This window comes from Phoxinus phoxinus (genome assembly GCF_949152265.1).
Source record: "Phoxinus phoxinus genome assembly, chromosome: 1".
NCBI classification, from domain to species: Eukaryota; Metazoa; Chordata; class Actinopteri; order Cypriniformes; family Leuciscidae; genus Phoxinus; species Phoxinus phoxinus.
The window spans coordinates 10,088,738-10,101,941 of NC_136876.1; the positions used below are offsets into that span (position 1 = coordinate 10,088,738).

Below are 13,204 nucleotides of genomic sequence, written 5' to 3' on the forward strand. Positions count from 1 at the left end.
TAAAAGTCTTCAGCCTTGATTTAAAATAATCAAGAGTTTCAGCAGACCTGCAGTTTCCTGGGATTTTGTTCCAGATATACGGACCTGAGAGGTCTAGATGGTCCATAACGTAGCAGAAGATCAGAAATGTACTTTTGGCCTATCATTCAGTGCTTTATAAGCCAACAGTAGTATTTTGAAATCAAATCTTTGACTGACAGGAAGCCAGTGTTAAGACCTCAGAACTGAAGTGATGTGATCCACTCTCTTGGATTTAAAGACTTAAATAACAGCTCTGCTGACAATGTATAAATTGAAACTCACACTGCAATGTACTTAAAAACGACGTTTGAATCAGACGTCTGTGGTGTTTACGTACACTCTCGTAAAATACACGACTGCCTCCTTCGGTGGGGAATCCGTGGCATAATCCACCGCACATATCCCTGGGATTGAGTCTCGTATTTGGCGGGATATTTTATTGGACAGAGTAAAGCCCCGTTTACACGAAAACCCTGTTTTTATCACAGAAAACGATTATTTCTAAAAACTCTGGGCAAAGTGGAGATTTCTGATAACGCCGGTTATGTGTTGCCGTGTCAACTGGGAGAAACGGGGTTTTAGGTTCTCAAACGTCACATTATGCGCCAGAAAATGCTTGACGTCATGTGAGCGCTGTGGAAAGGAAATCGCTCGTGTTATTCGTTGGTTGTTGATTCTGAGGATTCTGATTGGCTTGCATGGATTTATCCTTCCCCCTACACTGCCGCCCATAGGTTTGGCATAGTTATGATGGCACTCCATGGCGTATTTATGTGGGTTGATGTAAATGACTACTTTTTTGAAAACGATGTTGTGTACACTATGTTATTATTGAAAAAGGAGGGGAAGGGGGGGGGGGGGGGGGATATTAGTTTCGCTAAATACACGGCTGTGTGTAAATGTGGCCTAAGAGCTTGTGTGTTTCAGAGTTGGCAACCCTGTGATTAATTACCGGGGCTCCGCCCTAAAGACGTCCAGATTGCCTGTGAGTGCTAAATCAACCTGTTCTGAATTATTAAGAGCGTTTAAATAACGCTGGCATCAGTGCAGCTGATTTAGGGTTAAGCTGTGGAGCAGTGTGGATCTCAACAGAAGTGCTGCAGGGTTTTTGAAAGAGACGTTTGATTTCTGTCTAGTCATGGATGATTGCTCTTCATGGCTGTGAGGGACATTTGTGTTTGGAAAGGGCTCATTTTAGCCCTCTTCCTCTTTGCTGTTGATGGACAGAAAAGGCCGTAAGTACTATGGGCTTTAAAGTAAAAAGTGGCCTAATGTTTGATTTATGCTGAATGATAGTTTTATAAAGGTCAAAATGAAGCACATTAACCGTTTGGTAAACTTTTGTTCATTAACTTTTGTTTTAAATACAAGTCACTGTTGAATCGAGTTTGTGTGCTGTTGTTGTTCCTCAAATATATTTCTTAACAAAATGGCTGTCGTGTGCTCTTATTTTATAACCATGGCACAGTTTTTTTTAAGGTTGAAAGTTTTCCCACCCAGTCAACCAACCCCATGTTTGGTACTTCAACCCACTCTCCGATGGAGATAACCGCTTTGGCCTGTTTTTTATTATTAGGCTAGTTTTGATTCACAGACCTGGGAACCCTGTGAATGATCAACTAACATGCAAATGTTCTGACCAGATTTATTTTAGTCTCTCAACCTATACTTAATGATGTTTACACAGGTTATTCATGGTGATGTTCCCTGCAGTGATTGAAACTGGATCAGATGCCAAATTGTGTGCTAGTCTTCTGAAACCCCAAGAGAGTCTCACAATGACTGTTTCTCTGCTTGATGATGAAAGTGGGATGACTCAACTTGTGCAGCAGGTTTCTTCAAAGCCATTTCACCGCTGCTTTAGTTTCCAGGTATGTTATCATGAGACATTGCTCTTTCTTTTTCTGGTTTGAGTTAACTACGCTTCTTTACAGGCTCCTCGAGTAGATAAAGAATCTGTGCAGACGCTGAAGGTAGAAGTTCAAGGGAAGGTCTTCAGAGCGACTGAAGAGAGGAAAGTCATGTTCAGACGTTACCTGCCTTTGACCTTCATCCAAACAGACAAACCCATCTACAATCCAGGACAAACTGGTGAGCTGTGAATGACCCTTGGTTGAATATTAAAGGTGTAGAAAGTCCAATCTGCTACAAGGTCAGATCATCAAGTGCATTATGCAATTAATGTAAGTTCATTGTGTCTTTGCAGTGAATTTCAGAGTTGTCACTATGGATGCCAAATTTGTGCCACTTGATCAGATGGTAAGGTCTGGCCATGAAACTGCACATTTATTGCAGGTTATTTTTACTTGAGCAGTTTTTCAGTTCTCTGCAATGGTGTCTTTTAAATGCTTAATATTTCTGTCTTTGTCTTTCAGTATAATCTGGTGGTGGTGGAGGTGAGAATTTGTTCTGGTGCAAGTCTTTGAATGGAGCTGCTGCCACTTTCTGTACATTTTGGTTTGCTGTTTTTAAGAGCTGTTCATTGTATTAATAGGACAATAACAATAACCGGATTGGTCAGTGGACCAACGTTTCTTCAGCGAGGTGGATATTGCAGCTTTCTCATGAATTAAACCCAGAGGCTCAGATAGGGATGTACACACTAAAAGCTTTTATTGGTGACCAAATGACCTCCCATGTTTTTGAGGTGAAAAAATACGGTAAGTTGTGAATGATGTGCAACAGTTCAACGACAGATCTGAGATCTTACGGTGTTTTTATTTCTGGCTTAGTTTTGCCTAAGTTTGATGTGACTGTAAACGCACCACAGATGTACAGTGTTGCAGATGTGGGACTGAAAGTTGAGGCTTGTGCCAAGTGAGTGAAACCTACAGATATTTTCTTGTCTTGTGGTTGGTCCGTTCTTGATTTTGTTCCTTGTGACGTTTCCCAGATACACATATGGCCAACCTGTACCTGGCCAAGCCTTGGTGGAAGTATGTCGTGAGCCGTTTTCATATGTTGTGGTTCCTGATTTGACCCGTCAATGCCTGGATAAAACTGCAAAGGTTTGACTCCTGCCTTACAGTGGAGGTTTTTCTTCTGCTTGTGCTTGACTTATGTGACACTTTGTTCTGTTACCAGATGAATGCCACTGGCTGCGCCTCCCTTACCGTTGATACATCAGTGTTTTTCAACACCAAATTTGAAAATAAAATGCAAGACACTTTTCTTGTAAATGTGAATGTCACTGAGGAGGGAACAGGTGAGATATTGGCTGATCTGAACCAAAGAAATGTGTATAGAGGAAGTTGACTTGTTTATTTGAGTTGGTTTCATTTTTCCCCAGATGTAGTGATGTCAAAATCTGCAACAGTGTCCATAACGTTTGAAGTCGGCAAAGTCATGTTTTTAGACACCCCGGAATATTTTGAACCTGGATCAATGATTAATGGAAAGGCAAGGACAAAAGTTAATTCCTTGTTGCAGAAGCCTTCACATCGGTTCCCTTTCCTAACCTTGATCATTCCCAACAGATATCAGTGTCTCGTTTTGATGGGACTCCAATCGCAAACAAAGTGGTTTATCTACTGGATGGTAACAGCTGGCCCAACAAACTGCTGATGGATCTGACCACAAATCAGAACGGACTTGCCACATTCTCCCTCAACACTGCTAATCTCCCTAAAGCTGCTCTGAATCTGGTGGTATGATTTGCTCTTTGTATTTTGAGATGTAGACATTAAATTTCTCTCACAAAAAAAAACCATTGCATTTATTGTTCCCCAGGCAAGTGCGACTCCAGCGGTTGTTAATGGTTACAAATCGCCATACTTTACCACGGACACAAGGGTTGTTAAGCTTCTCCACCCTGATTCTCCCAACAACCCATCTAGTGAACTGACTATAGTGAAGTTTGAGCAGCCTCTCAAATGTGGTGCTTCGTTTCCAATGACCATAAAGTATTCTTTTTTTGGAGAGGCTGGCGACTACAGTGTTGACATCATCTATATGGTGGGTGGACATAAACAAATAAAAATAAATATATATATTAGGAACATGTTATGTATCTGTTTGTCTGTCAGGTCTTGTCCAGAGGAGTGATCGTCCTCCATGGATTTCAGACAGTCAAAGCGAGGGCTTCTAATACAGTCACGAGCGGCTCTGTGTCTTTCCAACTGTCTGTCAGTGTCAATATGGCTCCAGCCGTGCAGATACTGGTCTACTGCGTTCTGCCCAGTGAGAATGTTGTTGTTGGTAGTGCATCGTTTGAGACCGAAACATGTTTCCAAAACAAGGTATGATGTGCACTGGCATCTTTTGTCTTCAAGTGGGGAATGGTGACACATCTTACAGTGTATTGGTCATTGTTCCAGGTGTCTCTACAGTTCTCTCCTGCTACGGCAGTTCCTGCTGAGGGAAATGTTCTGACTGTCTCTGCTGAAGCAGGATCTCTGTGTGGCATCAGTGCTGTAGATCAGAGCGTCTGGATCTTGGAGCCAGGAAGACGTCTGACTGCTAAAATGGTAGCCATGTGTAGTTAAATTCTTGTTGGTCTTGACTGACATTCAGGTTCAGCTTTAGAATTTGAGTTGTGCTGAGATCAATAGGACAAACCTGTTATGATTGTAGGAGTTGTAGTGTACGTCTTAACATACATTCATGTACTGACATAACATGCCAAACATTAATGAATTTAGTGAAACATTTTTCAAAAGTGACATACCTAAACACTTTTTTTTTCATGATTCCAGGTGTTTGATTTGCTCCCAGTGCAATCACTATCAGGTTACCCATACAACGTTGAGGATGAATCAGAGTGTCTAGGTTTTCGACCCCGTCTAGCTTTTGATATGGATCCTGGCTACACTGATGCTACAAATCAAGCCTACACAACCTTCAAGGTAGAAAAACGTATTTTGTGACTACATGGTCATGAACTGAGTTATTGACTTTAAATCTGTATTGTGTTTTGACTTGTCACTCCGACAGAGCCTGGGAATGAAAATCGCAACAAATCTCGCTGTACGAGCCCCTCCGTGCCCGCTGTATCCCAGATTCCCAGAAGGTAGGTCTATGCAGAGAGGCCATTCTTTCAGTGAAAACAAATTCTGCATGACTTGGTGAACTTTCTTTCAGTTATGTGAGGTTACACCTCCTTAGTGGAAAAGCAAGTTGGGTGTTTTAATCATTTCTATAGATGCAACAAGAGGGGCAGTTTGGTTTAAAATTGCTTGTCTTTTTCAGTGATGAATTTGAATGGTCCTGTAGCAATGGCTCTTCCAGATGGAGGTGACACTTCAACTTTAAAAGTGACTGTCAGGACTTACTTTCCAGAAACATGGCTCTGGCAGCTTGCCCGTGTGGGGTTAGTGCCTTCTAAAGCTACTTACCCAGGTTTTACTTCTCCTGTTCCCCTTATTTCTCTTTTCTGCTGTCTTTCAGAAACACTGGATCCACACAAGTTTCCCTCACTGTACCTGACACCATCACCACATGGGAAACGGAGGCATTCTGCCTGTCCTCAAAAGGTTTTGGTCTTGCTCCTCCTGCTCTGCTGACGGTCTTCCAGCCCTTCTTCCTTGAGCTCTCCCTGCCGTACTCCATCGTCCGTGGGGAGTCTTTTGATCTGAAGGCCACTGTCTTCAGCTATCTATCCAAGTGCATCATGGTCTGCCATGGTTTTCTTTTAGATAATTTCTGTATAGAGAATGTCATGTGTCTTTGCTCCATGTGTTCTGTTTCATTGGCAGGTTAAAGTAACACCAGCTTCATCCACGGCCTTCACTCTTAAACCATATACTGAACCGTATATGTCCTGTCTTTGTGCCAATGGGAGAAAAACCTTTAAATGGGTTCTCTCAGCTTCTGTTCTAGGTCAGTTTTGGATCATCTATCTAAATTGTAAGTGTATATTTGGTGTTGCTCACTTCCTGTCTGTTACTGCAGGAACTGTCAATGTGACTGTCAATGCTTCAGCTGAAGTATCCCGGACCCAATGTGGCACTGAAGTTGTGACTGTGCCAACGAGAGGACGCATTGATGTAGTCACACGAAGTCTATTTGTCCTGGTAAGTGTTAACCAGCCTTCTGGAGTCTGGTCATGGACCTCATGCTGCTTTACTGATATTGTTTTATTGCTTCAATAGCCTGAAGGAGTTGAAAGGACAAACACCCAGAGTTGGTTATTGTGTCCAAAGGGTTTGTTTGCACTCAATGATTCCCAATACATTCTCCATGTACAGCCAAACATTAGCCTAGCTCTAAATGCTGATCCATTCTGTTCGGTCTGCAGGAAATGTTCTTTCTGAAGACGTGACTTTGACATTTCCAAAAAACGTGGTTCAAGGATCTGCCAGATGCTCCGTTTCAGTCCTTGGTAAAAAATGTAATTCAGTAGAAACTGACATGTGAAGGTTGGTAGAATAACGGTTTCTGATGTGGGTTTTATGCTTGACCTCTTATAGGGGACATAATGGGTCGTGCACTGAAGAATCTAGATGGGTTATTACAGATGCCATCTGGCTGTGGAGAACAGAATATGATCATTCTTGCTCCGAATATTTACATACTGCTGTACCTGAAGGTCACAGGGCAAATCACTGCAGCCATCCGAGAGACTGCAACCGGCTACCTTCAGAGTGGTATGGATGACCAAATCCACTTTACATATGTAAATGACAGTCCAATGGGAAGAGCAGGACTAGGCATTTAGTATCCTACATGTGGCTTTTGACCCAATCAGGATACCAAGGAGAACTAAACTTCAAACACAGCGATGGATCATACAGCACGTTTGGTTATGATGAATCAAATACATGGTGAGTTTCTCATTGTTCTACTGTGTATAATCTGCTGTGGCACCAGCTTTTTGTAAGTTCAGTTTGTGACCTCTTCTCCACGACCAGGTTGACCGCCTTTGTCCTGAGGTCCTTTGGTCTAGCGAGGCAATTTATCTTCATTGATCCAAATGTCCTGCAGAGTGCAAAGGATTGGTTGATCAGCAAGCAGGGTTCAGACGGCTGTTTCATGCAGCAGGGAACTCTGTACCATAGTGACATGAAGGTGCGTGACATGTTTATAAATGCACTGGAAAACTATGGATTAGGTTTGAGACTTTTCTTATAAATTAGATTTTTTAAATTTTTTTTTTTTTTTTTAGGGTGGAGTTGGTGACGGTGTGACCATGACTGCCTACATTGTTGCATCGCTGCTTGAACTAGGTGTCCCCTCCATGGTAAAATTGACCCAGTAGTTGTATGAGCTCCTTGCAGATGACCTTCCTGTTCTGGCTGTCTGATATTTGTTTTGGCTTTTTTAGGATCCCGTCATTACCAACGGTCTGTCATGCTTGAGGCCTGTCATTGGGAACCTGGGAAACACTTATGCAACGGCTCTGCTGACCTACACCTTCAGTCTGGCTGGAGAGACCACCACTCGAGCACAGCTTTTAACTGCCTTGGAAAACCTTGCCATTTCTGAAGGTAAGATTTACCAGCTTGATGTTGGTACATCAGGGTCTTTGGCATAAACTTTCTCCCCTCCATCTCATCCTAAGGCACTAAGCTCCATTGGTCTCAGACGACATCTGGTGATACTCTGGCGGTGGAGATCAGCTCTTACGTTCTACTAGCAGTTCTTGCTGTTCAGCCTCTCACGACGGCTAATCTGGGCTATGCTAACCGCATTGTCAACTGGCTCGTGGCCCAGCAGAATCCCTATGGAGGCTTCTCCTCCACCCAGGTGCCTCTGACCACCAAACATGAGTGCAATCATTTATGAGTAGATTTTTAATCTGGTGCTTGTTTTTAGGATACAGTGGTGGCTCTTCAGGCTCTGTCTGTGTACGCTGCTCAAGTGTTCAGCTTGGATGGCTCCAGCTCCGTCACCGTACAGTCCTCAGTAGTGGGAGGAGACTCTTATAGCTTCAAAGTGAATCGGGACAACAGGCTGCTGTATCAGGAGAAGTGGCTGAAGAACGTTCCTGGCAAATATAGTGTTAAAGCATCAGGATCCACTTGTGTGTCTGTGCAGGTCTGTATCTTCACCCTCTCTATTTGCTGTGCACATCCAAATCTAAATGCGTTTTTTTTTCTACTCGTACTATAGGTTGCATGTTTCTACAACATCCCAACACCCGTTAAAGTTTCCAGGACACTGAGTGTCGAAGCGAAGGTGACTGGAGACTGCCAACCGCTTGGAGCCAATCTTATGTTGAAGTTCAATGTGAAGTAAGTAGCATTGTGTCCTGAAACTGATGTTTATGACTCTTACAAAAATGAAGCGCTGTTTTTGATCTTTTTGACTAAACCTCTTTTCACCCTCATTCAGATACAATGGTGTAAAATCAAGCACTAACATGGTTCTAGTAGACATTAAGCTCCTGTCAGGCTTCACGGCAGACACGTCACTGGTTTGTATTTAAGATTGTTTAGAAAGTTCTAAGATGCTTGAAGCTCCTTCAATTGTAATTGTGTAAATGATGTCTCTTACCCATAGCTTGGTTCTTCACCCCAATCGTTTGCCCCGCTAGTGGAACGGGTTGATGTTGAAGATGATCATGTCCTAGTGTATCTAAAAGAGGTGAGACTGGGTATATTACTAGCTGCCATTTTCTCGTGTGCTGTGGTTCATCCTTTCTGTCTCACAGGTTCCCAAAGGCGTCCCCATGAGTTACACTCTGCAGCTGAAACAGGTTCTTGCAGTGAAAAATCTCAAGCCAGCAGTCATAAACGTTTATGACTACTATCAGACAAGTATGCTTTCGTCCTAATCATGCTTTTTCTCTGGCTGAATTACTGTTAATAATCCAGTTAATTTTCTGCTCCTATTTCAGGTGATTCCTTTGAGACCACCTACACATCTCCCTGTCTATGATTTGATTCAGTACTGACTGTAGGATGCGTGACTTAAATAAAACCACTTTTTATACAACCAGTTCTGTTGCTTGTTCATTATGTGATGTGTGTTTGAATTAGTTGGTGTTCATGAGTTTCTAGTTGTCCTGTGACTTCAAATCATTAACATGGCTCACTCAGAAAGTTGCGGTTCTTTTTTTTTACTAGGCATTTAATATTGAGGTGCTTTGCTTGCAGGTGACCCTTCATTAACTGGAAAATTTAACCTTTTCTTTTCCAACCATGGTAATAAGTAATAACTATATTCCAATGCCTGATAAGTGATTTTCTGATTTGTATTAAAATTCAAACAATCTTTCTCAAACCATTCAATACTGTTTATGCATCTGAAATCAAGCCAGTGACTAAAATATCAAATCGCATTGTTTCTCTTAGTAGGATAAAAAAAAATCTTATTTAAACTGATTAAAATGTATGCAGAAAGTGATCAAAGAACGCTCCATTTCCGATAGCCCAAGCTGTCAATCACACAACGTGAGTTTTTGGACACTTGCCAAAACTCATTACATTCTCAATGATGCTGTTACAATGCATAATGAAGCTCTTACTGTTCTTCATGTTTGCCTTTTTATTTGGTGGAAGTATTCGTGAGTGCAGAAATTGCCTAGAAATGCTGTAATCTTTTCATTCATGCGATCAACAGACCGTCTGCTCAATGGTCATCACTGCAACCTTTCATGTGATGGAATAGATCTAAATACTTAAACTTCTCACGATTCGTTAATCTTGATAGCTGTAAAAGTATTTGAGAGATTTCCACATGTAATGCTAGCTATTTAAATGCAAACATGTCAACCAATCACAGCAGTGGGCGTTTACACGTTTCACAGCAGACACGCCTCTTCAAACAGAGCGTTGAAATCTGAGGCTAAAATCAGTATACGAAAAATGGCTTTATCTAAATTGACAATTTTTCATGTAAAAATCATAGTAACATTATTAATAAAATAGTCCAGTTCATGACCCCTTTAACAGCTTTTAAGCCTGGGTAAGGAAGCATTTCACACTTGTAATTTAAAAAAGGGGTTAGCACTGCTTTTTACCTGGGGTTATGAAACCCAATTCTGGTTCTACCAGACACTTGTACATTTCTTTTGTACAGAGAGTCTGGCCTCTCTCCATTGACAAGCGTTAACTTCCTTGATTGCGGGTACTCTGTTGAAGTTTAAAACTATTGGATCTGCCCAGAGTCACTCTGGATCTAACCAATCGCTAACGTTTGGTCGTGACGTATGACGACTCAAACTAGCGCACGACCTCAACGTCATCGTTCTCAGCAACTCCTTCTGTTCGCTGATTGGACCTGCAAAAAATTGATCGGAGAAAACCCAAGAATACACCACAATCCCAGACCTAGTACTGAAGGAAAACGAAAATTGAGCGGAAGTACGTAGGAGGGCGGAGCCAGAATAATAAAACCCTTCTCTGGAGCATGATTAGCTCTGCTTGTATTGTGTTAACTCCACGTTGCGGTGCCAAACTTGTACAGTGTGAAGTGATGCGGTGTTAGAATGTTACAACTATGCTTAGCAACTGACAACTAATCGTGAGCCTTCTATTCACGCACTTTCGACAGTCACGGAAACACCGCGTGGTGTATGGGCATTTAGGAATGTGCAGTGTGAAACGACAGTTTATGAATAACCAGTGTTGTAAAGTTTTTCTTTCATCGAAGCAAGGACCAGTGAGACAGTTGGGATCGCGTTCAGAAGTTGTTATTTATTGAGCACGGCTGCGGGTTCGTCCAAAATCAGTCTAAAAACTAAACAGTTTACATTGTAGTTATATACCTTCTAACGGGGAGGGACTTCTGGGACTGGAATTTGACTGGAGGAGTTGATTCTATCAGGCGAAAAACCTGGATTGTAGGTTTTTTAGATTGCTCTAGAGAAACCGAACCAATCAGCTATTGTATTGCTAATCCAATCATCTTGATGCTTCAACGTCTGAGCTAGGAATCAGCATAACTATTCACATGCTGATTCTGGCCAGGAACTCCGGTTCCAAGGGCCATCCCAGAGCCATTAAAGACAAAAGGTGAAAATCTCCCCTACAGCTAGGCTGAAAAGGTGAGAATCTCAGTGATGCGACTCATTTAAAATACACTGGAGAAAACAGGAATTGCAACTTTGCAGCTTAACCTTAAAAGCTAAATACAATATTCTTTACCGTGATGTTATGTACGGAAGCACATTTGAAATAGACTCTTAAAATTTGTTATCCTTCACCAGGATTAAATGAAACACCCCTTTCTGCTGATTGGCCAACATCTAATCGTGCCGTCATCAGTTACTCAGTTATGCGCAACAGAATAATAGTAATACGGCCCGCTGCTACAGTTGTACGGATTATTAAAGCATTTATTGCAACTCCATGTCATCTCTCTAATGCAGTCATTTGACTTAAGACCGACGTTGATCTGCTTGATCAATGCAGAAATATTTTCTGAAAAAATCTGCAATTGCTGAAAAAATAAGCAATTTAACAAAAGTTAAGGGTCAAGAGCCCAAATAAAGCAAACGCTGATCACCATGATGACCTCAAACAAAACATTTTCAACCATCATCTCATCTACTGTTCTCCAGCATGATTTGAGAGGATCCAAAGGTCATCTTGAGCAATAAAAAAAAAATCTGACTGTCTGTACAGAGTCACATGATCAATAATACTTATTTACTTGCACAGAAAAAGTAGAAACATTTTTGTTTAAGAAAATTCCAGGTTTAATGTATATTTTCAATTTGATTTCACACTTTTATTAACTAGTGCAGCCAAACAAGAGCTGCATTTACAGTAATTAAACTACAGTCTTCACATCCACTTTACAGAAACACAAAGTCGGTCACACAAAACAGGTGTGAAGATGTGTCTTAATGACCAAATATACAAACCAGGAATAATTTCACCACACAGATGGATCACAGATTTAATCAGATGTTAAATTTAACCCCTCTGATAAATCAAGTCATATTATAATAATAATTTCGGTTTTGCTTATCTACCCCGAAGTGATACAATTCTGTATCAAAATTTGAAGGCCAGACAAGTAGTTTGTTAAAGGTGCCATGTGTAAAAATTGAGGTAAACATATCCAAAAAATGAGCTACACGCATCAAAAGAATGAGAAGAAATAAGGGCAATGATGTCATAAAAAAATGTCAAGTTATAGTGCTGCAGAGATATCAACCTTAATTAGCATTAGCATTACTAGCCACGGCCCGACAGGTGTCGTAATACCAGTTTCGGCCATGGGAGGCGGTATGCGGGCAACATAACCACATGCCAACCTGCAATACACGAATAACTCGCACGGCTTGTGGGCGTACTTGAACCTGATGTCAATCGTGTGGACAGTACAGCCCACTACTTCATTTCAATTCAGGGAAGAGAGCGGAAGGATGGCTGAAGCCCTTGGCAAGAGACCCCTACCACCACCACCCGCTGCAGGGGAAAAAACACGCGCTCTGAAGCACAAATCAAATCAGATAAGAAAAGGACCGCTCGTCACGGTCCGGGCTCGAAAGCGCGGGGGGCGGCGAGCGAACTGCAGCGCATAGCCCTGTTTTACAACGTTCAGCACCCATTCTGACACGCCTGGGATCGCTTCCCATGCTTTCGCACGCATAGCTAGGGGCAGAATGGTCTCCGTGTTCTGAGCGCCGCACTGCGCGGGTTCGAGAAACTGAAACGGAGGTATCAACGCGGCGCGCACGCCCTCGTTGTCTGAATATTGCTGCTCGCTGACGACAGCAGCCGGCTGTTTCACATTCAATGACTCGGTCGCTAAGGACGGAGAACAATTTGTGGCGCGAACAGGTCATTTGTAGCCTACTGTATCTTTCAGCAGTGTTCGTGTTTTTTTTTACTATAGTAGAGATGATCGGTTCTTGTGCGCTGTCTGATGTTGACCAATGATGTTGACAGAATGCTGTCTGTCAAATTAATTTAATTCAAACAATGTGTATATACAACTCAAAATGTAATATGAACAAAACGAATATGAACATATTCACTGGTAAAGGTGAAGGGGAGTAGCTTGAAGATGTCATGTTTCAAAATCACTTGACATCACCCAACGTTCCCCTGGAGGCAAAACGTCCTCTATTAGGCTTCGGCTATGGCTCTAGGGTTGTTGTGAAGGTAGGGGCGGAGCATAGAGACTATACCGTTTCTCGTCTGTTACTCTAGAGTAGACCAATTCACTTTATGGAGGTATACTGCCCCCATCTGGTATGGATGGTGGAGTATGACTTGATTTTTTTGCCAGACAATACACATGGCACCTTTAAGGCTTGGTTTTTTAGGGAATTACAAACATGCGCACA

The 13,204-nt window shown here is 42.0% G+C and overlaps 1 protein-coding gene across 1 annotated transcript; it reads left to right on the forward strand.

Annotated features, from left to right (window-relative positions):
* Positions 1-1,078: 1,078 nt before the first annotated feature.
* On the forward strand, positions 1,079-8,899 carry LOC307000172 (alpha-2-macroglobulin-like protein 1). The gene is made up of 34 exons (XM_079615570.1): positions 1,079-1,256; positions 1,709-1,892; positions 1,956-2,112; positions 2,228-2,280; positions 2,397-2,417; positions 2,516-2,681; positions 2,754-2,838; positions 2,915-3,029; positions 3,106-3,226; positions 3,311-3,420; positions 3,498-3,668; positions 3,751-3,975; positions 4,047-4,259; positions 4,338-4,487; positions 4,716-4,865; positions 4,954-5,029; positions 5,209-5,329; positions 5,407-5,632; positions 5,715-5,838; positions 5,911-6,032; positions 6,111-6,162; positions 6,257-6,340; positions 6,429-6,605; positions 6,707-6,782; positions 6,870-7,026; positions 7,124-7,198; positions 7,283-7,445; positions 7,520-7,704; positions 7,774-7,995; positions 8,071-8,192; positions 8,293-8,374; positions 8,461-8,544; positions 8,612-8,717; positions 8,798-8,899. Exons 1-34 carry the CDS (start codon positions 1,177-1,179, stop codon positions 8,836-8,838), a joined length of 4,296 nt encoding a protein of 1,431 aa, XP_079471696.1. The 5' UTR covers positions 1,079-1,176; the 3' UTR covers positions 8,839-8,899.
* The last annotated feature ends 4,305 nt before the right edge of the window (positions 8,900-13,204 follow it).